Consider the following 27,458-nt stretch of genomic DNA (forward strand, 5'->3'; position numbering starts at 1 on the left):
AAAATTGATTGGCAAATGGATTCTGACTGGGGAGAAATTGCTAATGTTGGCAATGGCTCAAAAGTAATAGTATCTACACTAATTGAGACAACATGCAAAATTGTTATCACTGGATTAATTAAGACTGAATTGATTGATATATCATAATGTAATTTTTGCAACCACTCTCAGTATTGTAAATGTGACTTAAAAATTCCCCACTGTTGTTATTGTCAGTAATTCCTTCAAACAAATGTGAATATGTCGATCCTCAAACTTATACCAGGTAGTAACTTTATCAAACCCGAGGAATGATGGAAATACTCAGCAAGTACCGACATCTGTGGAGAGAAACAGTTAAGATTTCAGGTCAATGATCTTTCTTTGGAGCAGTTAAAATTAGCTACCTACTTTATTGTGTGCCTGTGGCCCACAAAAATGGATTTCCCATGTTGTAGGATCTTGGATGAAACTTCTTTCAACCTTAATTTGCTGCTGCTATTACAGCAGTGTCAGATATTCGGTACAGGTAGTATTCCTTTTACACTGTAATCTGAAGATGCTTCTGGTTGTCTTTTTTTTAGAATATGGAAAATAATATACTCAAAGCCTTTCCTTTTTCAGAACTCTGTGCTTTCATCTATCCCATAATCCAGTCACTATGCAGAAACAGACAACTGTTCTTAAAACAAGTCGCAAAATCCTACTTTAATCCAGCATTATATTGACAGAAAATACCTAGTCTAGAGTTAGATGTGAAATTCATGACGCAGTGGCTTTGAAAAACTACTCTCACATTTGGTATAAGAAAGTATCAGACACACGGACATACCACACCTTATGTACATTGTTTTCTGTTTAACTCTGAGTGGATTTTGTTCAACTCTAGGTGGATAAGGATCATGTGGTAGGATTTTCATGCAGTTTTTCCCAATCTCCCACCATAACCTAAGTAGGAGATGAGTGGAATCCCTAGAGAAATGATGCAAACAATAGAAATTGGGAAAATTTCTCTGAAATGCTATCCCTATGCTTTTACAACTTGCAGATTATGAAAGAAAAATCAAGGATATATTCAATTGACATTTGACTTCCATGAAATCTTTCCAAGGTCCTGGACATGCTCTAATTGAACAATGGAATCCGCTTGGTCTAGTAGGAATCATCACTGCCTTTAACTTTCCAGTTGCTGTTTATGGGTGGAATAATGCCCTCGCGCTTGTCTGTGGAAACTGTTGCCTTTGGTGAGTTATTTCTGAAGATGGATGATCCAAACTTATTAATTCAGCTCTGTGCACTAATACATTTGTTCTAATTACGTAAATGTATGTTTGGTTGCATCACTTGGCTTATGGAAGTTTGGGGAGAAGACAGTTCTGTGGATCAGATTTTTGACTTTTTCAATGCACTCAAGAGTGATGGGCTTATTCTCCACAGGTTTGTTTGCCTCCTTTTTGCTGAGTTCAAGGGCTCTGCACTGTTCACTGGATGGCGGAATAAACTTGAAGTCCACAGTAAAGCTTATTCTGTGAGATAAATTATATAGGTCAGGAGGAGACTGGATGGACTACCAGAAGATAAACCCTGCAGCTGACTTGGAAATGTTTGACGCTGTCAGAGTTCAACACATCAGTACATGTAATGAGGGGTTAGAGGCATGGGGGTTTGGGGGAAGAGAGATTGTTGGGGGATAGGCAGTTGAAATATAATACATTTGCCAATCCTGACATGCCCCTCAAAGCATTTATTCTTAAATTATTCATGATGCTGGCAAAGCTCATTGTTTTTTATTATCGTATTTACTTTTATAACCAAGTAGCTCACGAGGCCACTTCACAGAACATTTAATTTCAGCCCTGTCATACATGACTCGAGTCATATGCAGTTAGGATTAGGTAGGGATATGAGACTCCTTTTCCTAAAGGACAACAATTCAGTGTCCTTAGTGCCAGTTTTCTAGTATCAGTCTCCAAATGATCAGATGGGATGAATTCAGTTTTAAAACTACACTGAGTTAACATTAGAAAATTGACCAATGCAAAAACAGTCACTTTGCTGATTAGAGTTGAGAGGTAAATGCACTCTTGTCAGTGTTGCCATATCAGAGAAGAGAATTTTCGGTCAGTTCATTCCATGTAATTTATGATATGAACAAGGATGTTGTTTGGTTTGCTCTGCACTTTGAGATAATGAGTTGTAATATATCTACTGTCATTCTAGCAAGGCACATTGCAGAGGTACTCTTAGTATAATTTATCTTCTTTATTACATTGTTCCTTCTATTACTTCTGTTACATTGCACTCTTTCAAATTTTATTTCCAATCAATGGACCAGCTATTGTTTTCCACCAGCTCCTTTACAACCCAATATACAACCCAATTGCTCTGCTGTGCTTTATTCCTGTCTCGTAGTCTACAAGATTATAAGGTCCCCTATGCGACCTAGATGTTGTTCTCTAAGAACCTATATTTTAGTTCCAGCATTAGCTTTCAGCTTCGATTTGGACACTCGACATTGTGTGATCCCTTGTTACAGCTATAAAAATATGACTCTTCTAACCTCAGTTCCAGTTTTTTACTTCACTTCTACCATTGGTGACACAACGACCATAAGAAAATAAGAAAGCAAAGAATATTGCTCGCAAATATTAAAAAGATTCTTGATTGTTGTTTCCTAGACATGAATGTCATTTATCTTTGGTTCCAAAACTGTAATGAACACAACTATCTCAAGTTTCAAAACTGACACTATATAGTAACAGAATAGAATGATTATCATAATTTAAAGAGTTATGTGGATAAAATTGGGTGATTATTAGGTAATTTGGACAGCACTTTTTCAAGGAGCCAGCAGACATAATGAGCTGCATAACTATCTCCTGTGAGTTAAAGGTCAATGAATCTAATTGGATATTTGCAATAACTGCCTCTGTGTTGTAATATGTCTTTGGAGGTAGAAGTCCTTACATCAAAATCCTTTTATTTACAAACTCCAACAGCAGTACACAGAGTGCGAATAGCTAGCAGTCTATCTCTGGGGGTGTCAGAGGAACTGACATTCCCAGTTAAGTGCAAGGCAGAGACTCTGTGATTAGCCCATCAATTGGATCCTTAATCAGGGAGTTCATCTCCAATGGGCCAACCCCTGGCCTGATTAAAGTCATTACAAGTGGATGTTCCATAAATGAGAAAAAATAATGTTTTTACAGGCAGAATTAGTATTTAATTTTTTTTGGCAACTGAGGTTTGTCTTACCCTACCCTGAATGCTGCTTGCTTTTCTGACCGCTTTGCCATATGGGACATTTGCTAAAACGTTTGCATGTTGACTACACCAAATGTGCTAACTGTCCAGTGAAATTGCCACTCTGCCTGTGCCTCAGTTCTAGGTCCCTTGCTTTTTGTGCTATTTATCAAAGACTCAGACTTGAATGCAAATGAAATAAAGATGACTGTCTGGTTGATAGTAAGGAAGAAGACTGAGGACTGCAGGACGCTATAAAATGGACAGGCCAGGCAAAGGCATAGAATGTAAGGAGAGAGAAGTTGAGTTAAAACTGTGCAAAAAGCTAGTGAGTTCACAGCTGTGTTGTAAAAATCAGTCTGTTTTAACCCTTATACAGTGGACAAATAACTTTGAGTAGACATCTTACTAGTACAAACAATATTTATTTAAACCCACACAATCAATAATCACCCACTCGACCAACAATAAGTTATCTTACAGAAAATACTAGAATTCAAGTACAAGACCTTGACTGAACTTTGCGTGACTGACAAGTACCCAAACAGATATTGGCCTTTATCTGTGTGCTGGTCTTGATAGTTGTCAATGTAGTTTGGTCCTTTGGTCTGGACTGGCATTCTGGCTGTGGTCTTTCTTCCTTCCTTCTTGGGTGTGGTGGCTCTCCTCTTGCTGGCAATGTTCACCATTGTTGCAGCTCGTTCGTGTGGTCAGAGAGAGAGAGATTCCTGGTTGTGCAGCACCCTTTATACCCTGTTTGGTTTCACGCCCCTTTTTGGCCATTGCCAATAATCGATCAGGACTTGATCACCCTGATCGATAAGAGTCCAATCAGGTGCTACAACACCGATCTCTGGGTGTGTCCCCAGCAGCCATGTCTGTAGGTGTTAGAGGCACATAGGTCATATACCTTCCTCCTAAATAAGGATTCACGGTGCCTTTATGTCTGGCACACAACCCAGTGTGATCAGAAAGTCTCTTTCATCCTGGAGATGGCCCATATCCTGTGTATTCACTCATCAGAGTTGCACCCTGTTTGTCTGTCTTTAAACTGCAGCCTGTCGGTTTAGTTTCTTGCCCAATTGTCCCAGAGTGCTTTACAAAATGCCATTTTAGATGGCCTGTTTGGCTACAGCTGCAATACTATTTACAGTTCTGATCACTGCATGATAGGAAAGGTGTGATAGCACAAAAGTAAATACAGGAGATTTATGAGGTACGTGCCAGATATAGAGAATTTAGCTGTCAGGATATTTTGATTTGATTTATTATTGTCACATGTATTAGCATAGAGTGAAAAGCATTGTTTCTTGCGCACAAGCACACCATTCAAAGAGAAGAAAATGAGAGAGTGCAGAATGTAGTGTCACAGTCATGGCTAGTGTTTAGAGAAAGCACCAAATCTGTAAGAGATTGAGTTAGAGCATTGTTAGAGAGCTTAAAAGAGTTAGAATGAAGTTTCAGAAGCATAGAACAAGAGTAAAAGAATTAGAAGGTATGCTGGGCACAGCTTGCAAGAAGTCTCCTCGCTCTGGCACCATGTTTACACCTGATAAGCTGTGATTGTTTTCTTTGAAGTAGAGAGACTGAGGAGATTTAATTAACGTGTGTAAAATTGAGGGGGCCAGATAAAGTAGATAGGAAGAACCTATTTCCCTTAGCAGAGGGAACCTTAGCAATCTATACTGGGGGCACAGGTTTCAAGTAATTTGTAGAAGATGTTGAGGGAAGTTGGGGAGAAGTTTCTTCGCACAAAGGGTAATCACAATCTGCAACTTGCTGTTGAATGAAGTAGAAGCTTTATGCCACATAAGTACTTACATATTGACTTGAAATGCCATAACCTGCAGGTTAAGATCTGAAAAGTGGAATTAGTCAGGGATGTGATAGCCCGAGTGGCCTCTGTGAAATTTATGATTCTATGTATTTTATGCTCACAGGAAAGGAGCTCCAACGACTCCTCTGACTAGTGTAGCAGTTACACAGTAAGTACATTATTGCAATTAATGTTTTATTATTTTCCAGCAAGAATGAACTAGTAGATTAATTTAATATGTAATGTGACGTGGCCCTTTCTTCCATCCTACCTGCCACTGGAATTTTAGCTGGTGGGTGCAGAGAATGTGAAACGCCATTGATGGTCAGGCAGGAATTTCTGGCTTTTAGACCAGCGTGGCTGGAGAATGTTGCTCAATATGTTCTATATAAGACACTGTTAACACAAATGACTGCGCACAGAATTGGAGGTAACCTGTTAACAGAAACAGAGAAATAGCTCAGAAGGAATTCTGCCTGCCAACATAGGACCATAGAATCCCTACAATGTAGAAAGAAGCCATTTGGCCCATCACGTCTGCACTGATTCTTCAAAGATCATCCCACCCAGCCAGGCCCTCCCCTCCACCCTATCTCTGTAACCCCATGCAATTATCATGGCTAATCCATCTAACCTAACCAATTTTATTCACTAAGGGGAAATTTAACCTGGCCAATCTACTGAACCTGCATGCATTTGGTTTGTGTGGAAACCTCTGGCCTGTATAAGCTCCTTCCACATCAAAACTCATCCTGCTGTGGAGGTACTGAATGTCTGCTATTTTGCACTAAAACCACAGGTCACATATTGTTCTGTTTAATTACCATCTTCTGTCTTCATTAGCATGTGGTATGGATAGTATTTCAGAAAATACTACACTTTAGGTCCTTTCCTTCAGCTTCCTTTCCAATAATCTGGGTTCAGCACAAAGACCCTGGTTTTCTTCTGGATATATTATTACCCTGTGGGTGACAGCAGTTGTTCCCTCCAGCATTGTGTCACAACTGATGTGGGCTCCGTGCAGCCAGGAAGCAACGTCATGATTCAATTGAGTCGAGTTAGCAGAAAATTCCATCTGTGAACCAAAATAATCAAAACAGCTAAAGCCACAAATTGTCTACTACTTTCTCTTTCTTCTCTCCTTCCCTAACTGAATTGTGTGTGATGGCTCCTGCCCTACTGTTAGATCGTGGTTTCTGACCCTGTTTCTAACAGATCCACCCTTCTCCCAAGTTCTTGTTCTCTTGTCCTATTCTGATTGGCAGCCTGGTCTTCTGTAATGCCTCATCCATTAAACTAATCTTTCTCTTATATTTTGAAGTGTTGCCTGTTGCTCATTCTTTTTTTGTTTTTATTCCAATTCAATCAAATCAAGTCCAATTCAGAGTCTCAACAAATTGAGACATTCCCGATCCAAGCTGACATCAGGGCTCTCACCTCCTGTCTTAAGCTTGATCTACATGGTCCAAGCTGATTGAAGTAGGCATAGCTCCTCCTCCAAGGCTTGATCTCATGTGCATCTTAGCCAAAAGGCTGAGATGCCACTTTTAAAAATTGCTTCAGATGAAACTAAAATGTAACCTAATGACTTCAACTAAGCACCGCATGTCAATACTATACTTGATCTTAGCCAAAAGGCTGAGAAGCGAAAGGCTGACCACCTCAGAGTTGTTGTGGCTAGAATCCAGGCCTAGAATGTCAATTATTCACAACTTCTACATTGCACAGATTCTTCCATCTTTGTGCAATTCTAAATTAGTTTTAAGCTTCTTTGAATATTTTTTAAAAAAGCGTTAGGAGAATTGGGAGTAAAAGCAACCCACCTTCAATTAGATAAAATCTCAAACAAGTCTTGATAGCATCTGTGGAGTGAGAGCAGAACTAACGTTTCAAGTCTGGATGATTCTTCATCAGAGGTCTGGCTATATTGCGATGAGATTCAGCTTTCAGATATTTGTTCCAAGTGGCCAGTTAGCTCCAACCATACAGTGTCTGACACTTGTCCAGCAATCTGCTGGCCATGAACTGATATTGAATAGTTAATTGACATACCAGTCATTCAAGATTAAAGCTTCAGCTTAAATTTCAGTCTTAGTTTCAATTGAAAAAAATGCACCATTTCTGCTCATCACTGAATTCCCGTTTTGACCCAATTACCAGAAGCATATTTAAATATTTAGTGGCCAAGTTTCTAAAGTTTGTTTCTAAAAGAATATCCCTAATTTTTTAAAATCTCTGTAAAGTGCATTAAGTAAATTTAATTTTTATTGGTGTTTTTAATCCTGAAATTGAGTTTTTTTTAAGCCTTGTATAATTTTCAAATTAGAGTATTTGCCAAATTTACAGCTCACAATTTATTGTCGCTCTCTCTGCAGAATTGTTGCCCAGGTTTTAGAAGATAACAAATTACCTGGAGCCATTTGTTCCCTTGCATGTGGTGGTGCTGATGTTGGGTAAGTGAATGAGGAAGAACTACAATGGGCTAATTCATGCCTGTTAATGTACAAACTTTTGAAATGCCTGGGGTGGAATGGTTGCACAGTGATTATCACTGCTGCCTCACCGCGCCAGGTACCTAGGTTCAATTCCCAGTCTGGGTCACTGTCTGTTTGGAGTTTGCACATTCTCCCTGTGTCTTCGTGGGTTTCCTCCAGGTGCTCCAGTTTCTCCCACAGTCCAAAAGGTGTGCTGGTTAGATGAATTGGCCATGCTAAATTCTCCCTCAGTGTACCCAAACAGTTGCTGAAGTGTGGCGACTGGGGAGTTTTCACAATAACTTCATTGCAGTGTGAATGTAAGACTACCTGTGAAACTAACATAATTAATCATCGTTCTGTTCACCAATGCAGTAATACTTTTAAATATGTTTGCTGCAACTGGTCATGTGTAAGTTTAGTGAAATAATGGTGGAAGAGTGATTGAATTTTGCAGTAAAATGTCTTCTGTCTTTTTTTTGATCGAGTGTCTGATTGAACCTGCATTGTAAATAAATCACATGGACTTACGTGAATGCTTGAATTTCAAGGAAAATCTCATCTGTGATGTCAAAAAAATGTAAAATTTACTGGAAGTTATCCTACTGATTGTAAAATTCCAATACATTATGGAAGAGCAAGATCCTGGACCCCTTGGAATACTGTTAATAGTATTAAAAATGTTAATATATTTTTTCATGGGATATGGGCATGGTTCACTAAGCCAGCCTTTGTTAGCCATCTCTTACTGAGCTTGAGAAGGGAAACCACCTTGAACTGCTTTAGTGCACTGGGGGTTACCATTGACCAGAAACTGAACTAGATTAGCCATATAAATACTGTAGCTACAAGAGCAGATCAGATGTTTGGAATCCTGGGGCAAGTAACTCGCCTCCTGATTCTCCAGAGCCTGTCCACCTGGGCACAAGTCAGGATTGTGATGGAATACTCTCCATTTGCTTCGGCGAATGGGCCAGGAAATGGCAAATGGAATTTAATGTTGGCAAGTGCGAGGTGGTCCACTTTGGTAGGGATAATGGTAGGAAGGATTATTACTTATGTGGCGAAAAACTGCAGCAGGCGACGGTGCAGAGGGACCTTGGGGTCCTTGTGCATGAGTTGCAAAAACCCAGCTTGCAGGTGCAGCAGGTGGTCAGGAAGGCTAATGGGATGCTGGCCTTCATAGCGAGGGGGATTGAATATAAAAGTAGGGAGGTCTTGCTGCGGCTGTATAGGGCATTGGTGAGGCTGCAGCTGGAGTACTGTGTGCAGTTTTGGGCACCGTACTTACGCAAGGATATTTTGGCCTTGGAGGGAGTGCAGAGGAGGTTTACTAGGCTGATGCCGGAGTTGAGGGGGTTGAGCTATGAGGAGAGGCTGAATAAACTAGGCTTGTACTCGTTAGAGTTTAGAAGAATGAGGGGAGATCTCATTGAGACGTATAAGATGATGAATGGGATGGATAGGATAGAGGTGGAGAGACTCTTCCTGCTCAGAAAGGATAGTAGGACTAGGGGGCACAGCCTCAAGATAAAGGGGGGGTGGTTTAGAACGGAGTTGAGGAGGAACTTCTTCACTCAAAGGGTGGTGAATCTCTGGAATTCTCTGCCTGTTGAAGTGGTGGAGGCTGCCTCGCTAAATATTTTTAAGACGCGGGTTGATGGGTTTTTGATAAGAGAGGGGATTAAGGGTTATGGGGAGAGGGCGGGAATGTGGAACTGAGCCACGACAGATCAGCCATGATCTTATTGAATGGCGGGGCAGGCTCGAAGGGCTAGATGGCCTACTCCTGCTCCTATTTCTTATGTTCTTATGAGTGTAGCTCCAACAACATTCAAAGTTCAAGACCATCTAGGACAAAGCAGCCTGTGTGATTGGTACCCCTTGCACAAACATTCAGTCCCTTCACCACTAATGAACAGTGTCAGCAGAGATGCACTGTGACAACTCACCTAGACAGCACCTACCAAACCCAGGACTGCTACCAATTAGAAGGATAAGGGCAGCCAATACCTGGAAACACCTGGAAGTTCCCCTCCAAGTCATTCACCATCCTGACTTGAAAATAAATGCTGTTCCTTCACTGACAGTGGTCAGAATATTGGAACTCCTTCCCTAAGACCATGAGTTACATGACATAGACTGCAACAGTTCAAGAAAGCAGCTCACCACCCCTTCTGAAGGGCAACTAGGGATGGCTAAAAATGCTGGTCTAGCTGCCCATGTCCATCTCCTGCAAATGATTTTTTTTAAAATGTAGGACTATTAGGAAGCAAGTTCTAGGTATTTGACTCAGTGACGGTGAAGGAATGGTGATATAATTCCTAACTTACCTTGACAAGCTGGTGGTGAGACACAACCTCTACCTGCTGTAGTCTAGCTGGTTTCGGTGCACCCACAGTGTAGTTAGTTGGCAGTTCCAGTGACAATGATTGAATGGTGAGATATATCCTAGTCCGAATGTTACATGACTTGTAAGGTGGTGGTGAGACTCTTCTGTACTAGCAACATCAATGGCTGGCATTTGTGTGGCACAGTGTTACTCACTAATTCTCGGCCCAATGCTGAATGTTATCCAGTATTGCTGCAAATGAGAGATTGCAAGTGGAAGTGAAAATGGTGCAATCATTAGTAAACATCTGTCTGTTTAGTGATTTTATTTAAGGTTGAGATTGATAGATTTTTGATCTCTGGGAATCAATGGATAAGGGGAGCAAGTGGAAAACTGAGGCAGAAGATCAGACATGATCAAACTGAAGAGCAGTGTAAATTTGAAGGACCTGATGGTTTACTGTTGCTCCTATTAATTATGTTCTAATGCTCTCAAAGAAAGGTAATCAAATAGGCACAGAGCTATTTTAGATTGAATACTGTGTAGTAAGGCAGGGTCCATTATTAATTTCACTGTTAAAGATCTCCTGGAAGAGAAAGTGAATATAATACAATTGAATTGCATATTAATTCAGAGAGCAACATATTGAAGTCCCAAACAAGAATCTTAAACCTCAGAACTAATTACAGAGATATGAGGGGAAACCTAACTAAGGTCGAAAAGATATGGTGATAAATAAACAGTGGGAAACATTTAAAGAAATAATTCATAATTTTCAGCAAACATCAATTCCATCAAAGAAACAAAGTCTCAGCAGAAAAGATCCATCTGTAGCTTAGTGGGGAAGTTAAGGATAGCATCAGGTTAAAAGAAGAGGTTTCTAATGTTATGAAGAACAGGAATAAGCTTGAGGATTGAGAGAGTGATGAAAAGGTTGATTATCCAGGAAAAGAGAGATTAACTGCCAACAATATACAAATCCGTAGTAAGAGCTTTTACAAGTAGATAAAAAGTTGGAAATTGAGCACAGTTAACTTTTGTTAACTCGGCGGAATCTTATGGGATTTTTTTCTAAGTGACGGGTGGCATGAAACTAGGAGAGTTCCAGGTCTGTTTTTGGGCACATTTTCAGGCCCAATCTTATGCACTCTGCAAAATTTTGGACTATCCTATTTCTGGCCAGAGAGGCTGTGAGTGGGGCTTAACGGGCCCAGCAGCTTGTGGAGGGAGATAGTGCGCATGTGCTGACCTCTGATGCTGCACATGCGCATTAGCAGTAGCAATGGTCTGACAAACAGTGCTGTCAGGCTCCTGCTACTGCAGGCAGCCTCATCCGGCTCTCTCCCCTCTCACTGCAATCAAGAGGGCTCGTGGCCTGAGATGCAGCCTCTGCTGATACCTCCTGCCACCTAGACTGATCATTACCACCACCCCCGGTGCCCCCTGCCACTGCCCAGTGGTCATCGCCCAGGTGCCTGATGGGCCATTCGCATTTCTTGCTTTACGCCCGATTTTACAGCATTTTCCCACCGTAAAACAGGTTTAAAACGGTGGTAAAATCCTGCCTTCAGAGTCAGAGACTGGCAAAAATATCAAGAAATGAAATAGACATTGAACATATATATTTTGTGCTTGTCTTCACAGAAGATGATACAAATTACAAACCAGAAATAGTAGTATAAAGGGAATTAAAGTTATTAATATCGGCAATGAAAAAGTAGCATAACGTGTTCCAATGTGCTTCATGGCAGCTGTACGACGCAAAGTATAACAGCAAGCTGCTAAGAAAGTATTAAGGCTGATAGACTGCAAGCTTGATTAAAGTAGTAGATTTTAGGGAGCACCTTAAATGAGAAAAGCGAGGTGGAGAGGTATAGGGATGGAATTCCAATGTTTAGGGCCTAGGCATTCCTAAAGGTGCAGCAATTAAATTTGGGGAGCTTTAGAAAATTATTTCTCAGGAGATGGACATTGCTGGCTAAGCTGGTGTTTATTGCCCATTCTTAATTACCCATCAGAAGGTTGTAGTTAGTTGTCTTTTTGAGCTGCTGCAGTTAGGCTGATACCGGAGTTGAGGGGATTGAGCTATGAGGAGAGGCTGAATAAACTAGGCTTGTACTCGTTAGAGTTTAGAAGAATGAGGGGAGATCTCATTGAGACGTATAAGATGATGAATGGGATGGATAGGATAGAGGTGGAGAGACTCTTCCCGCTCAAAAAAGACAGTAGGACTAGGGGGCACAGCCTCAAGATAAAGGGGAGGCGGTTTAGAACGGAGTTGAGGAGGAACTTCTTCACTCAAAGGGTGGTGAATCTCTGGAATTCTCTGCCCGTTGAAGTGGTGGAGGCTGCCTCGCTAAATATTTTTAAGAAGCGGGTTGATGGGTTCTTGATAAGAGAGGGGATTAAGGGTTATGGAGAGAGGGCGGGAAAGTGGAACTGAGCCACGACAGATCAGCCATGATCTTATTGAATGGCGGGGCAGGCTCGAAGGGCTGGATGGCCTACTCCTGCTCCTATTTCTTATGTTCTTATGTAGGCCTCTAGTGAGTGCGTTACTGGCAGCAGTTGCTTCCAGTGACGCTGGCAGGCAACGGAAAGCTGTCAGTTTCTGGCCAGCTGCTCTTCGCCACAATTTCTAACCTCAGTATTCTAAATTACAGGGAGGATTGATGCCAACCAGTCAAATTCCTGAATGGGTACTTAATTCTAGCAAGTCGTCTCCTCTTTGCGCCCCCAGCCCAAACAGGGCAACACAGGGACCCTGACAGTTCTCAAGTTGTTGGTATTTCAGCTACTGTGACTTTGAAGAAAAGCGAGTTTTCGTCAATGATTGATTGAAGTTGCCTGGCACCAGCTGGACAAGCTTCTCTGAATATACTTGAATGCTCTAGAAGATAATTAACATTCTAAACCTGTTTTTGAATTGTTTTCAGTGCTGCAATGAGCAAAGATGAGCGAATAAACCTCTTGTCTTTTACTGGGAGCACAAATGTAGGAAAACAAGTATCGTTAGTGGTTCAAGAGCGATTTGGTAAGTGGCTGTGGGAGACGAAACTGTGAAACTTGTATGTTTTTCTGAACGAAGGTAGTAATGTTAAAAAGAAATTGTTTAGCTCTGAGGACATGACTAACAGCGTTGTGAAGATGAATTAGTTTTTTTGTTCTCTCTCCTCCTCTAGGGCGAATGCTTCTGGAGCTTGGCGGCAACAATGCTATCATTGGTAATGTTTAACTTTCCTTTATTCATTCATGGGATGTAGGTGTTGCTGGATGGACTAGCTTTTAATTTCCATTCCTAAATGTCCGTGAATTCAGTGAGAATTTAAGAGTCAACCACATTGTTGCGGATTAAAAGTCACAAGGACTCTTCTAAAGGACATTAGTGAACCAGGTGGATTTTTATGGCCATCAGTGATGGCTTCATGGTCATCATTAGACTTTTTAATTTCAGATTTTTGTTGTTGAATTCAAATGTAATCATCTGCCATAGTGGAAATTGAACCAGGTCCTCGGAACATTACGCTGAGTGTCTGGCTTACTAGTCCAGTGACAATACCACTATGCCACCTTTAATCAAGTGTACTGTTTGTACACAAAGCAAAGAGACAAACACACATACACAGATCTAGGATGGTCATTCAGTAGCATTTCCTCCCTAGCTTGAAGTAAAATTAGGAATTCAAACAAAAATACACCAACAAACATACAGGCTGTGGACTGGAGTTTGAGGCACAATAATGACAATTAATGAAATATAAGTTTGTACAAAACCCTTGGCATATTATTTTAATCCTGAACCATTATGAATAATAGCATAGTCAAATCTTGAATAACACGCCAACTAGCATTGTGACAGTCTAGAGTGAAACATTGCTAAGAAGGCACTGTTCTAAATCAGATGTATTGGATGCAATACTGAAAGGTCCTCTTTCTTTACTGATGTTGCTGCACTGTCAACATTATGATCTATAAACAGGGTTTCATTGCAAGCCTGCAACTTGGAAGAACAAGAGAGTTAAAGGATGGGCAGAATAGTGTTATTGAGACCACAATTTAATCAGCCGTGATCTTACTGAATGACAGAGCAGCTCGAGGGGAGGAATGGCATCCTCCTAATTAGTAGATACTTGAACATGTTTGTGCAGGGTGGTATTCAGTGTTTGAGGCAGCAGCACTGGCTGTTGGCCAAAGTTACTGGCAGGAGCCTCACATTGCTACTTGTGGGTGAGGCGTGCTGTATGGGGAAGGCATGCTGTATTAGTGTCCTTCAGGCAGTTATGTGGCCACCATTGTGCCTTTCCTGGCATTGGGGATCCTGGCGATGGAAATTTCCCCATACCACTTGGAATGATAGCAGCTACCAGCAGTGCCCCCATGAGGGACCTGAGGCTGAAGATGAGTGACGATTGGGTGGAGGCTGCAGAAGGTGAGGGGAAGGTTGGCGGGTGGGTGGTGATTGAAGCTTGGGCTATTAGATGGCTTTTAGGGAACTCCCCTTCCTGATGCCAGCTCCCTTGACTGGGCTCAGAGTGTCTTTGAAATGGAAACTCTGAACCTCCACCCTGGCTTCCTACATAGCGACTCCCCTACCCACTGATGGTTGAATACCACCTGCAGCAGGGTGAGACACTTAAGTGGGCATTAATTGCCTGCTTGTTAGTATCTAGGCAGGTCGCCCATGGGCTTTGCCATCCCATAGTTAAGTGGACTGAAGAGGGAAACCCGGATCCCTCCAACCTGATTAAATACCCTCCAATCCAACAGGCAGCACGATGGCACAGTGGTTAGCACTGCCGTCTCACAGTGCCAGGGACCTGGGTTCCATTGCGGTCTTGGGTGATTGTCTACGTATTGGGTGACACAATGGTTAGCACTGCTGCCTCACAGCTCCAGGGACCCAGGTTCAATTCCGGCCTCGGGTGATTGTCTGTGTGGAGTTGGCATGTTCTCCCCGTGTCTGTGTGGGTTTCCTGAGTGCACTGGTTTCCTTCCACAGTCCAAAGATTTGTGGGTTAGGTTGATTGGGCATGCCAAATTTGCTGTTAGTGCCAGGGAGATGAGCAGGGTAAATATGTGGAGTTATGGGGATAGGACCTGGGTGGGATTGTTGTCAGTGCAGGTTTGATGGGTTGAATGGCCTCCTTCTGTGATCTCAAAACTTGCTGCCCTGAGGGACATTATGTTTTGCTCTAGATATTCCATAATACAAATCTAATTCCGTCTTGGGCTCATTGTTGAGGATCAACAGCAGTAAATTATTTTGTCTAGTATTCCCAGTAATGTGTGCGATAGTAATTTATGAGAAAGCAATCACAAACATTTCAACTCGCCCTTCAGTATTTGGCTGACAGACAACAAGCCAACAAATAACTTGAGAATTAAATGTGATTCCTCATGACTTTCATTGAAAGGAATGGAATTGAGGATGAACCAATCCATTAAAAAGTAGAAAGGACTTTCTTCTGCTAGAGATTGTTCTCTTTAAAACAAATCTAGAAATATCAGAGTCGGCGTGTCATCAAATTATGTGGAAGTTAATTGTGACACCTGTTAGTGGGTTAATGTACACGTAAGTCAGTGGGTGAAGTGGGTTAACCTACACGGGAGTTAGTGGGTGAAGTGGGTTAACCTACACGAGTTAGTGGGTGAAGTGGGTTAACCGACACAGGAGTTAGTGAGTGAAGTGAGTTAATCTACACAGGAGTTAGTGGGTTAACCAACACAGGAGTTAGTGGGTGAAGTGAGTTAACCTATACGGGAGTTAGTGGGTGAAGTGAGTTAATCTACACGGGAGTTAGTGGATGAAGTGGGTTAACCGACACAGTTAGTGGGTGAAGTGAGTTAATCTACACGGGAGTTAGTGGGTTAACCAACACAGGAGTTAGTGGGTGAAGTGAGTTAACCTATACGGGAGTTAGTGGGTGAAGTGGGTTAATCTACACGGGAGTTAGTAGGTGCAGTGGGTTAACCAACACTGGAGTTAGTGGGTGAAATGAGGTAACCTACACGGGAATTGCATGTTTCACAATTTAACTTGTCCCTCACTCTTGATGTTGCTGTGAGTGGAGAATTAATTTAACTTTTTTTTTGTAACACTGCACGAATCAATCTCCAAACATAAATCTGGACTTGGCTTAATGTTCAACATAAACTTTAAAAAAATACATAACATATTAACCAGCACAGAAAGGTTAGTGGATGCCTTCATTGAAGAGTTGAAATGTCTGAATCACTGGTGAAGAATAATTTACTGACATTAATATATTCGTGGGATGTGGGCTTCGTTGTCTAGGTCAGCATTTATTTCCCATCCCTAATTGTCCTTGAGAAGGTAATGGTGAGCTGTCTTGAATCACTGTAGTCCATGTGATGTAAGTACGCCCAGAATGCTGTTAGGGAGGGAGTTTCAGGATTTTGCCTCAGCGACAGTGACGCAAACGTGACATGTTCCAAGTCAGGATGGTGGGTGACTTGGAGGGGAACTTGCAGGAGATAGTGTTCCCATCATTCTGCTGCTCCTGCTCTTCTAGATGGTAGAGGTTGTGGGTTTGGAAGGTGCTGTCTGAGAAGCCGTGGTGAGTTCCTGCGGATGGTACACAGTACTGCCGTTATTTGTCAGTGGTGAAGGAATTGAATGTTTGAGAAAAGGCTGCCAATCAAGCAGGCTGCTTTGTCCTGGATGGTGTCAAGCTTCTTAAGTATTGTTGGAGCTGCACTTACCCAGGCAAGTGGGGAGTAGAGTTTTACAGCACAGGAAAGAAACATTTTGGCCCATTGTGTGTGCACCAGCCATCAAATAACTATCTATTCTAATTCCATTTTCCAACACTTGGTCCGTAGTCTGTATGCTATGGTGTTTCAAGTACTCATCTAAATTCTTCTTAAATGTGCTGGTTCCCACCTCTACCACACTTTCCAGCAGTGAGTTCCATGTTCCCACCACCCTCTTTTTTTCTTAAATCCCTCTAAATCTCTTGCCCCTTAAATCTGTGCCCCTTACTGACCCTTTACTAAGAAGAAAAATTCCTTCTTATCTACCCGACCCTATCTATGTCCTTCATCGTTTTTGTACACCTTGATTGATGTCCTCCCTCAGCCTTCGCTTCCAATAGGAGAACAATCTCAGCCTAATCAGTCTCTATTCTTAGCTGGAATACTCCAGTCCAGGCAACATCCTGGTGAATCTCCTCTGCACCCTCTTCAGTGTAGTCACATCTTTCCTATAGAGTAGCAACCAAAACAGCACACAGTACCCCAACTGTGCCTAACCAGTGTTTCATATAACTCCATCATAATCTCCCTGCTCTTATATTCTATGCCTGTAGTTGAAAAAGGCAAGTATCCAATCTGCCTTCATAACCATCTTATCTATCTGTTGTGCTCCTCTCAGGAATCTATGGATGTACTCTCCAAAGTCCCTCTAGTCCTTCCTGTCACCTTATTCCCTTGCCTTGCTAGTCTTCCCAAAATGAAACATCTCATGCCATCACACTCCTGCCTTATAGATTGTGAACAGGCTTTAGGGAGTCAGGAGGTGAGTTACTTGCTGCAGGATTTCTAGCCTCTGATCTGCTCTTACAGCCATGGTATTTATATGACTAGTCCAGTTGAGTTTCTGGTTGATAGTTAACCCCAGGATGTTGGTGGTGAGAGATTGAGCAATGGTAACGTCAAGGGGCGATGGTTAGATTCTCTCTTGTTGGAGATGGTCATTGCCTAGCATTTGCATGGCACAAGTATTACAAATGTTACTTAGAATCATAGAATTTTACAGTGCAGAAGGGGACCATTCAGCCCATTGTGTCTGCAGTGGTTCTCTAAAGAGCTACCAGCTAGTCTCTAGACCTAAGTCCTTAGCCCTCTATATTCGTCACATTCAAATGTGTCCAGCTCTCTTTTGAAACCTCCTATGGACTCTGCCTCCACCACTCTGCCAGGCAGCACATTCCAAATCTCAACAATTCTCTGAGTAAAGAAGTTTCTTCTCAACTCACTTCTAGCTCTCTTGCTGACTATCTTGAAATTGCTACCCCTATCTACTGACATACCATCTAGTGGGAGTAGAATATCCTTCTTTACCCTGTCAGAATTATTCATACTTGTTACTTGTCTCCTCAGGCCTGGATATTATCTAGGTCTTGCTACATTTGGACATGGACTGATGTGCTACTGTTTCAAGTGCTTCTGGTTATGTAAACAGAGATTCTATGGGCCTGCCAGTACCAGTGTTTCAAGGTTCAGTGCAAGTACATTTCATTTGCATGAGGTCTCATAGAATCATAGAAAAGTTACAGCAGAGGAGGAGGCTATTCAGCCCATTGTCTCTATGCCAGCAGTATGAGTTTAAGAAATTTGTGATATTTTTTCTTAGTCTTCACTTGCTTAAGCGATTGTTAATTTTAAACTTTGCATCATTTTTGAACAAGGATACAATTTACCACCCCCTGGCATCTCCCCAGTATCAAAGGAGGATTGGAAAAATATGGCCAGTGCCTCCACAATTGCCTCTTTTATTTCCCTCAGTATCCTTGGATGCATCCCATCTGGTTCTAGTGAATTCTCAACATTTAAGTACAGATGGCCGTTCTCCTTTATTAATTGGTAGCTATTCCAGTTTCTCAACACCTCTTTCACTGTGATCATCATCTTCCTTGGTCAAGACTAACACACAATAGTCATTTAATACCTCACCATGTCCTCTGCCTTCTTTCATATATACCCTTTTTTGATTGATTGCTATTTGCCCCCACCCTCCACTTGCTGCTCTTTTTTTTACTATTTTGCTGCCTGTGGAAGACTTTTGAGTTCCCTCTTAACGTTAGTTGTCAGTCTCTTCACATTCTCCACTTTCTTCTCTTATTTCCTTTTTCACTATCCCTCTGAGCTTTTTACAGTTGACCTGGTTTTCACTTACATTTATCAACAGCACATCTGTCAAATGCTCTCCTTTCTTGTTTCTTTTTTTTGTCAACCAGGGAGCTCTGGTTTTTATTACTTCATCTTTCCCCCAAGTGTATCTTAACAGTACCTGAACTATTTCCTGTTAAAGTCAGCCCAAACTTCCATTGCAGTTTTGCTTGCCAATTTTTGATTCCACAGTTCCCAGAACAGTTTTGTTCTCAGCCCACAGGAATTGGGCCCCCTCAAACAAATTAATTTTTATTCTAGATTGTTTCTTGTCTATTTAAACCTTCTGGTACGGAGATTGCTGTTCACCAAATGTTTCCCGACTGAATCCATTTGATACATCTCATTTCCCAGCACCCTATCCAGCAATGCCACCTTCCTCATTGTTCTGTGAGCGTACTGGTCAAGAAAATTCTCCAGAACATTAAGGAACCTTTCCCCTCTCTGTCTTTTACATTGAGATATGTGTTAACTAAGATGATTCACCCACTCACTCTATCCTATAGATGTTGCAACGTTCTGCAATTTCCCTGCAAATCTTCTCTACATCTCTTCCAGTAGTTAATGGCCTGTAGGATTCACCAAGTAGCATAACATTTGTCTCATGTCTATTGTTTCTTAACTCTAACCAAATAGATTCTATCCATGACATCTCTAGGGTATCCCCTCTCTCCAGCTGAGTAATTTTCTCCTTCCTTCTCCTTTCTTTTCCTTATCTTTCCTGAACACCTTGTGTCCAGGGAATATTTAGTATATATTCTGTCCCTTTTTTCTAAGCCGGGTCTCCATTATTGCTGCAAAATGATGTTCATGTGTATTTATTGGGGCTGCAATTCACCAGCCTTATTCACTGTGTTTTGTCTGTCACATACAAAAGATCTGAGATCTTTTTTCCCTCCTGTTCTCTCTGGGACACAATTACTTCAGCCATGGCTGTAGGTTCCCTCTTGTAAAGAAATGTGGAAACTTGTCATAGAAACCATAGAATCATAAAAACCCTCCAGTGCAGAAGGAGGCCATTCAGCCCATCAAATCTGCATGACAAGAATCCCACCCCAGGTCCTGTTCCCACAACCCCACACATTTACCCCACAAATTCCCCTAATCTACACATCCCGGGACTCTATGGGCAATTTAGCATTGTCACTCAACCTAATCCGTGCATCTTTGAAGTGTAGGAAGAAACTGGAGAACCTGGAGGAAACCCACACAGACACGGGGAGAATGCGCAAACTCTGCACAGACAGTGACCCAAACCAGGAATCGAACTGAGGTCGGTAGGGTCATGAGTCAGCAATGTTAACCACCGTGCCACCTGTAATTCTGTGGATAACTCAAGAGACCTGAGATAGTGAGAATCCATCAGTTCCTTGAGGGATCCAGCGGTTCCTGCTGAAGTTATGGTGGGAGACTAGCTGAAGAAACCTTGTGTGGAATTTCAGGACAATTGTTGATGCTTTGACTAATGGTTCATAACTTCCATATTTGAATGGAATTTCAAAAGCGTACAGGTGCCACCTGCTGGTGATCATCACGTACTGCCAGACTGCAGACCTGATATTACTGGGCTTGAATCTTATGACCTTGTTTATTTTGTGGTAGCTAAAGTTGAATTCCCATCTCAGTCGCAAGACCAACTGGATATTTCTCATTTTAAAAATATTGCTGGCTTTCCATTATATGTATTGAAATGTAATGCATGAAATTTATTCTGTGTTTTATTCTTCCATTGGATGTGGACATTGTTGGCCAAGCCAGCATTTGTTGCCATAATGTCCATAATGCTGCTTTCACATTTTCATTTTTCCCACAATATGAATGGACTGTTCAGTATAGAGCTGTTGGACGCAGTACGGTGGCACAGTGGTTAGCACTGCTGTCTCACAGCACCAAGGACCCCGGATTCGATTCCTGGCTTGGGTCACTGTGTGTGACCCTGTGTCTGCGTGGATTTCCTCCGGGTTCTTTGGTTTCCTCCCACAGTCCCAAAGGTGGATTGGCCATGACAAATTGCCCTTTGGTGTTGGGAGATTAGCTAGGGATTTACATGGGATGATGGGGACAGAGCCTGGGTGGGATTGTGGTTGGTGCAGCCTGCTTCTGCACTATAGGGATTCTATGATGAAGTATCACTTGAAGGTTGCAGGGTCTTTCTCAGTTGTGGAATCAGTGATGCCTAACTTTTCCATCTTTTTGTATAATTTTTTTTATACCTTATATCGTTAAATTAAGTACACCAGGTTTTTTGTTGGAAAGGATCTTGCTTCATCCCTAGAAGAAAAATTGAAGACCAACCATGATATTGACTATTTGAGGAGCACTGATAATCGAGGAACGCGAATGAAATTCCTGAACTGACTGGGATTATCCATGAAGGTCTTCTCAAGCTTATCCCTCATCTGGGGTGTGGGAATCCTCAGGTTAAATCACCACCAGTCAGCTCTCCCTCTCAAAGGAGAGGGCAGCCTAAAGTCATCAGGACTATGACAACTTTAATTTTTATGTAATTGACCAATGATTGTGAAATAGTAACTCAATGTATCTGTAGGAAATCAAATATGATGTCAATCTTTGGAACACAAGTAAGTACATGAAAAAAATTAAATTAAAAATTACCATATAACCCCTGTGTAACTCCTTGGAAGTGTTGAAATGAAAATGGCTTTGTGTAGTTATAAAATTGCCATGCCCTCAAATTGTCGTTTCCTATAAGAACAGAACCAGGTTACGGCTGAAGATGCAATTTAAAAAATTTAATTAGGTTTCTGTAAAGGTCTGGAATGGCTGATAGTCTTCTGTAATGTTAGCTAGAAACATCAGGTGGAAAACCTTTGTTGATGTATATCAATAATCTGTGGATTGTGAGCAGATCTTGAAATGAGTTTGTTCTCTGACTGAACCTCGTCGTGGAATTTGACTGGTACTGTCTTATTCCTGGCAGTGTTCGATGATGCTGATTTAAACATGGTGGTTCCAGCAGTTCTGTTTGCTGCTGTGGGGACTGCGGGGCAGAGGTGCACCACAACTCGACGTCTGGTGAGTTAATACCTTGGTCTGTACAATCCCTTTCCAAATAAATGTTCGGTAGACTAAACCACCAACAAATTTAAAGCAGGCTTACTTGTTTGAACACAGAATATCCTACAGCCGTGCAGGGTTTTTAAAAAAATCAAATAGTTAATAAAACATGAAGCAGTAACTTCTCTCCCTTTTTTGTCTTTTTTTTTCCAGTTTTTGCATGAAAGTATTCATGATGTTGTGGTGGAAAAACTTGTCAAAGCTTACAAACAAGTCCGCATTGGAGATCCATTGGACTGTAAGTTTTGGACCATTTTTTATTTTAGATTGAAAAATATCAGTGAATTACATGACTTATTTCATTTTCACTGTGGACTGCCTTTGTTTTAAGCTGTTCAGAAAGGTCATTGAGTAGGGAGATTTGCGGAAGTTTGATTAACAGTTCAGTGCGATTGGGGTCATCAAGGCATTCCGAACTGGAATGTAATTGAAGCTGGCAAGACCAATAGCAGCCCAATTTAAAACTTGCAGTTGGGAGGGGGGATAGGGCCTATTGAGCCAAGAAACCTCAAACCAGGTCGCAAGTTGAAGCAAACAGGAGTATCGCTACTGTCACCATTAAAATATTTAACACAAAGCACAAATGAGACTGGGAGACGGGCTCAGCTTGCCCACTTTCCACAATTAAACAGTTAGAAGGCATGTCATATCCTTTACCTGTCTGTGATCAATTCATGATTAATATTTAGAATTCTTCAATTTTCTTTTGTTGTGCCTATTTCTGATTACAGTCATAGAGGCTTACAGGATGGAAACAGGCCCTCCAGCCCAACTTGTCCATGCTGCCTTTATTCCCACTTAATTATTCCCACTGATAATGATGATTTTGAATGCAACGACAAAGATCGGGGGTGGGATTCTCCAGCTGTGCTCACTGCAAAACTGGAGAATCCCACGTGAGGTGAATGGACCTTTGCGAGGAGGAAACCACCACCACCACCACCACCACCCCCCCCCCCCACACACACACACACACACACACACACACACACACACACAACGCCTGCTATAATTCCACGGTGGGGGGAACAGGAGAATTCCTCCCGACTTTTCATCTGCAGCAGAGCTGTAGATTGCTGCTGATTTAATGAGTCAGCTCTTGATGGTTGAAACAGAATTGTTCAAACACCATATTGCAGATCTTAGACTGTTCTGTGCTAGTACAGTAAGCATTATTGTTTTTATTTCAGCTAATACTTTATATGGCCCTCTCCATACTAAGCAGGCAGTGGATATGTACAAGAACGCTGTGGAACAGGCTAAACAGCAAGGCGGCACTGTGGCTTGTGGGGGACAGGTAAGAGCTCTGCCACAAACAACAGGATGCAACGAGGAATAAGGGAACTGTGAGTCTGAAGGATTTAGAAAGAACCCTACAGTGCAGAAAGAGGCCATTTGGCCCATTGAGCCTGCACCAACCACAATCCCACCCAGGCCCTACCCCCACATATCCCTCTAATCCCCCACATATCCCGCTAATCCCTCTAACCTATACACCTCAGAACACTAAGGGGTGACTTTAACATGGCCAATCAACCTAACCCGCAACCTCTTTGGACAGTGGGAGGAAACCCACGCAGACACGAGGAGAATGTGCAGACTCCACACAGACAGTGACCCAAGCCAGGAATCGAACCCAGGTCCCTGGAGCTGTAAATCAGCATTGCTGACCACTGTGTTACTGCGCTGCATAGCTCTGTATGATGTTGCAAAGGTAGAGTAGTCTGAGACGATAGGGCAAATTTTACTATCCCACCTGCTACAGGAATTGGAGTGGGCGAAGGGTGGACCATGGAAAGATCTGTTGACCTTGGGTGGGATTCTACGGTTTCAGGGAGAGCACGGCCAAAAAATCCCACCCTATGAGCAGGATTCTCTAACCTTCCTGTCCTGCTGCTCAGCCAAAACTCCATTCGTTGCAACGGCACCGGAGAGTCCCAGTTGCTGACAAGGTCAGAGATTTTCGGCGAATGAAGGACTTTAGCGACGAGGGTTTAAGATTTACTGTGTTGGGAATGGCATTAATTTATGAGTGGAGCTTAGCGTGTGACAGAATGTGACAACTGTGATTTGGACAAGTGGTTTACGGACTGTGTACTGAGGAAAAAGTTACTGGATAATGAGTTGGGATGTGAGTGTAACATTTCAGCAGCCAAGGAACTGAGGCAAGGACGACGACTGACTATTACAGAAGTGGGAATAAGCAGACTTGTATTGGGCAAGGAATTTGTAGTGGATGGGGAGAACAATGGCTTCAGGACTTGCCGATGTTCTGCTGAAGAAGGACTAACTGATGTCAAATATGAAGGCTGACAGCACTGAGGTGTCAGAGGAACTTTCCAATCACTTTTGGTTTGATAGCCCACTTATCATTCAGTTATCTCTCAGTTACAAGGCTGAAGCAACCCAGTCCAGCATGAGAGGATTTCCAGATTTTCCAAATGCTGTTCCACTAAGGCAGTATACTAGATCACTGCTGGATATTTAACTATTATCCAATTGAGTCTGCCTGAACTGACAAACTCCCGCAAGAATATTTAAGCTTGAATTTAAATTGGTATTTTCGTGTTTTCTTTGTGTAAGCATAGTTATTGGGGGAAAGGAAACTGACAGATTTATTAACGTTGACTGCTGTTGTCTTGTGACAGGTGATTAATCGTCCAGGAAACTATGTGGAACCAACTATTGTAACCGGACTTCCTCACAATGCAGCCATTGTTCACACTGAGACATTTGCTCCCATTCTGTATGTGCTTAAATTTAAGGTAAAGCAAGTTTATAATTAAAACAGTAGTGCAGTTGAAAGTGCAGCATGAACCTTTTGCACTATATTTAATCAAGAATGCCGCTGTATTGAAGTAAAATGCTGACTGTTTGCAATCAGTTTTGTTATGTGTTTGTATAGTTGTGCAGGAACGTGTGGTGTGGTGCAGTGGCTCAAAAGTCTTGTAGCCCATGCAGTGTTAAAGTGGAGTATGTAACTGTTCGACATGAATGTTTTATTTCTCTGATTATTAGCTCCTCTCTACAGTTTTGTATCTTAACATTGAATTATATTTACAGTCTGAAGAAGAAGCATTTGCGTGGAACAACGAGGTCAAACAGGGTCTCTCGAGTAGCATCTTCACCAAGGATGTAGGCAGAATGTTCCGCTGGATGGGGTAACCTCTTTTTATTCATTTGCTGAGAAAGGCACTTGAAATAACTTGTGATTAACTACTGTTCTAATACAGCTGTTTGTATGCATAGGATAAGAAGCGTAGGCTCTCACACCATAGGAATGCTTTCATTTGTTTTCTCTCTCTTTTTCGGCCCCCCCAATCAAAATGCACAAGGGCGGTACAGTGGTTAGCACTGCTACCTCACAGCGCCAGGGACCCAGGTTCAATTCCGACCTCGGTTGACTGTCTTTGTGGAGTTTGCACATTCTCTCCCGTGCCTGTGTGGGTTTTCTCTGGTTTCCTCCCACAGTCCAAAAGATGTGCAGGTTAGGTGGATTGGCCATGCTAAATTGCCTCTTAGTGTCAGGAGTCTAGCAGGGTAAATGTGTGGAGTTACGGGGAAAAGGCCTGGGTGAGATTGTTGTCGGTGCAGGCTTGATGGGCCGAATGGCCGCCTCCTGCACTATAGGGATTCTATGAAAATAGTTTTGACTGTGTAATTTAGAAAGGTAACTACTAAATTGTGAAACAAACATAAAAAGACAGAACTATACAACAGGCTGATTAGCATCTGAAATTGTTTTGAAGTTGCCCTTTCAGTTGTTAATTTCTCTTAACAGATGTTGAATGGCCAACTATAAATTTCCAATTTTTTAAAATTTCAAATTGTTTATTATTGTATTTAGTCTGAAATTATTTTTATGGTCATTGGATGGTACAGAACATGAACTGTGCTAAAAAGAGAGACAAGTTGCTGAAGGTTTTCATCTTGTACTCATGAGGACAAATGCAAGAATGCCAACCATCACAACAATTTATACCAGAGGAAAAGGGTCGCTGATTAGTTGGCAAATGGACTCTGATCGAGGCATTGCCAGGGAGAAAGCAATAGGAACTATAGGCTTCACATGCTTCCAGATACTTAAACAATATGCAAGGATTGAACATATTCCTTTTGTTTGAACAGAATGGATCCCCTTGTATCAACATATTTTGCTTCTAGTAAATATAAATGAGCAAATGCTGACGGTTTTCAATTGGCTGCTAGTGTAGCTATCAGCAAACTCAGGATTGTTCAGCAAGTTCTCTTGTAACTAAGAGAATCACTTCTAACAGTAGAAGTTTTGGGCTTTGCAAGTGTGGGTTTGTTGAGTACAGTCTATACTCCGCATATAACAAACAGCTACATGTTTTATTCAGTCAGCCAATCAGGGTCTAAGGCCTATGTACTTGATATCACACATCAGCTCTGCAGGGGAATGGCCAACTTGATCAGATCATTGCTCATTGTGTATCATGCAAACAGGCCAAAGGCTGCCACTTTTGAACCTGTAAAGTGCCTGGGCTACCTCAAGTTACACTGGAAAGGCAAAATGTCTCAATTTCAACAAATGGATTAAGCATGGCTTTCACACTGCTACAGTGCAGTGGTAACAAGTGATATTTTCCACCAGTAGGATGCTGCCGTCAGTTCAGAAAGACATTCTGCCTACCACACAGTTGAGAAAGGTTATGCATGAGTTTCGGTGCCAGTTTGAGCCAGGCGTGTAGGCCATTCGCCCCAGCAATTGGCTGATCAAATCAAACCTGTTCTTCTGGTTGTTCCTTAAAAGGCGGAATACTGACTGTGCTTAGCCAACCCATTCTTGCAAAACCTAAGACATCTACCGTTTGATGTGATTCCACACTTGGGCGGCATTTTCTAAACATGTGCTATTGCTTACACTAAGATAATCAGTTGAGCTTGTAACATGGCTCATTTATGCTTGCTAGATGCAATACACATTTATATGCAGAGACCTGTTCTCTGCTAATAAAAGGAATATGTTCAAGCCTTGCATATTTGTTGAATTCCCTGGAAGAATGTGGTGCCTTTAGTTCCATGTTGGTTTCTCTGTGCTAATGCCTTTGTCGATCAGAATTGATTTGCCAACCAGTCTTTTCCTTTCGCCTTGAGCATAAATTGGTGTGATCATTTGAAATTTGGCATTCTTATGTTTGTCCTGATGAGTGCAAACAAAAAAGCTTCACGACACGTTGTCTTTTCAAAGATTATATTTGATATCATATCATGCAAAATACAGGAAAACAAAGTTGGAATTGGTTTAAATCATGCAGTATGCAAAATAACAGATTTAAAAGAAAAACATTCAATGTACTCTTCGGTTTGTCATGTTTCTTGTGAGCCATTTCCTAGTAAATTGCAACCTTTTATTCCTGCTCAGGCCTAAAGGTTCGGATTGTGGAATTGTAAATGTTAACATTCCAACCAGTGGTGCTGAAATTGGAGGAGCTTTTGGTAATGATTTTATATATTTTAATTATTTTTATATCTTAATGTCGTGGGACCTTAGATAATAATTTTGAAACCATACTTTGTAACAAATATTTGTAAATGCAATATGGTGCAAAATGTGTCATTAATAACCTGCAGGTTAAGTGCACATTGCTTGAGTTCCATGAGA

General features: G+C 41.7%; 1 protein-coding gene across 1 annotated transcript in view; it reads left to right on the forward strand.

Annotated features, from left to right (window-relative positions):
* The window catches only part of aldh7a1 (aldehyde dehydrogenase 7 family, member A1), a 50,526-nt gene that overhangs the window by 14,252 nt on the left and 8,816 nt on the right, over positions 1–27,458 (forward strand). Inside the window, exons 6-16 of the mRNA XM_080188936.1 lie at positions 1,091–1,223; positions 5,163–5,207; positions 7,414–7,491; positions 12,781–12,878; positions 13,027–13,068; positions 21,696–21,790; positions 21,986–22,070; positions 23,023–23,129; positions 24,481–24,597; positions 24,896–24,993; positions 27,219–27,292. Of these exons, the coding sequence (XP_080045062.1) occupies positions 1,091–1,223; positions 5,163–5,207; positions 7,414–7,491; positions 12,781–12,878; positions 13,027–13,068; positions 21,696–21,790; positions 21,986–22,070; positions 23,023–23,129; positions 24,481–24,597; positions 24,896–24,993; positions 27,219–27,292 (972 nt within the window). The remainder of the gene's footprint in view (positions 1–1,090; positions 1,224–5,162; positions 5,208–7,413; positions 7,492–12,780; positions 12,879–13,026; positions 13,069–21,695; positions 21,791–21,985; positions 22,071–23,022; positions 23,130–24,480; positions 24,598–24,895; positions 24,994–27,218; positions 27,293–27,458) is intronic.

This window comes from Carcharhinus amblyrhynchos, chromosome 5 (assembly GCF_965287045.1).
Source record: "Carcharhinus amblyrhynchos chromosome 5, sCarAmb.v2.hapA, whole genome shotgun sequence".
Classification (NCBI taxonomy): domain Eukaryota; kingdom Metazoa; phylum Chordata; class Chondrichthyes; order Carcharhiniformes; family Carcharhinidae; genus Carcharhinus; species Carcharhinus amblyrhynchos.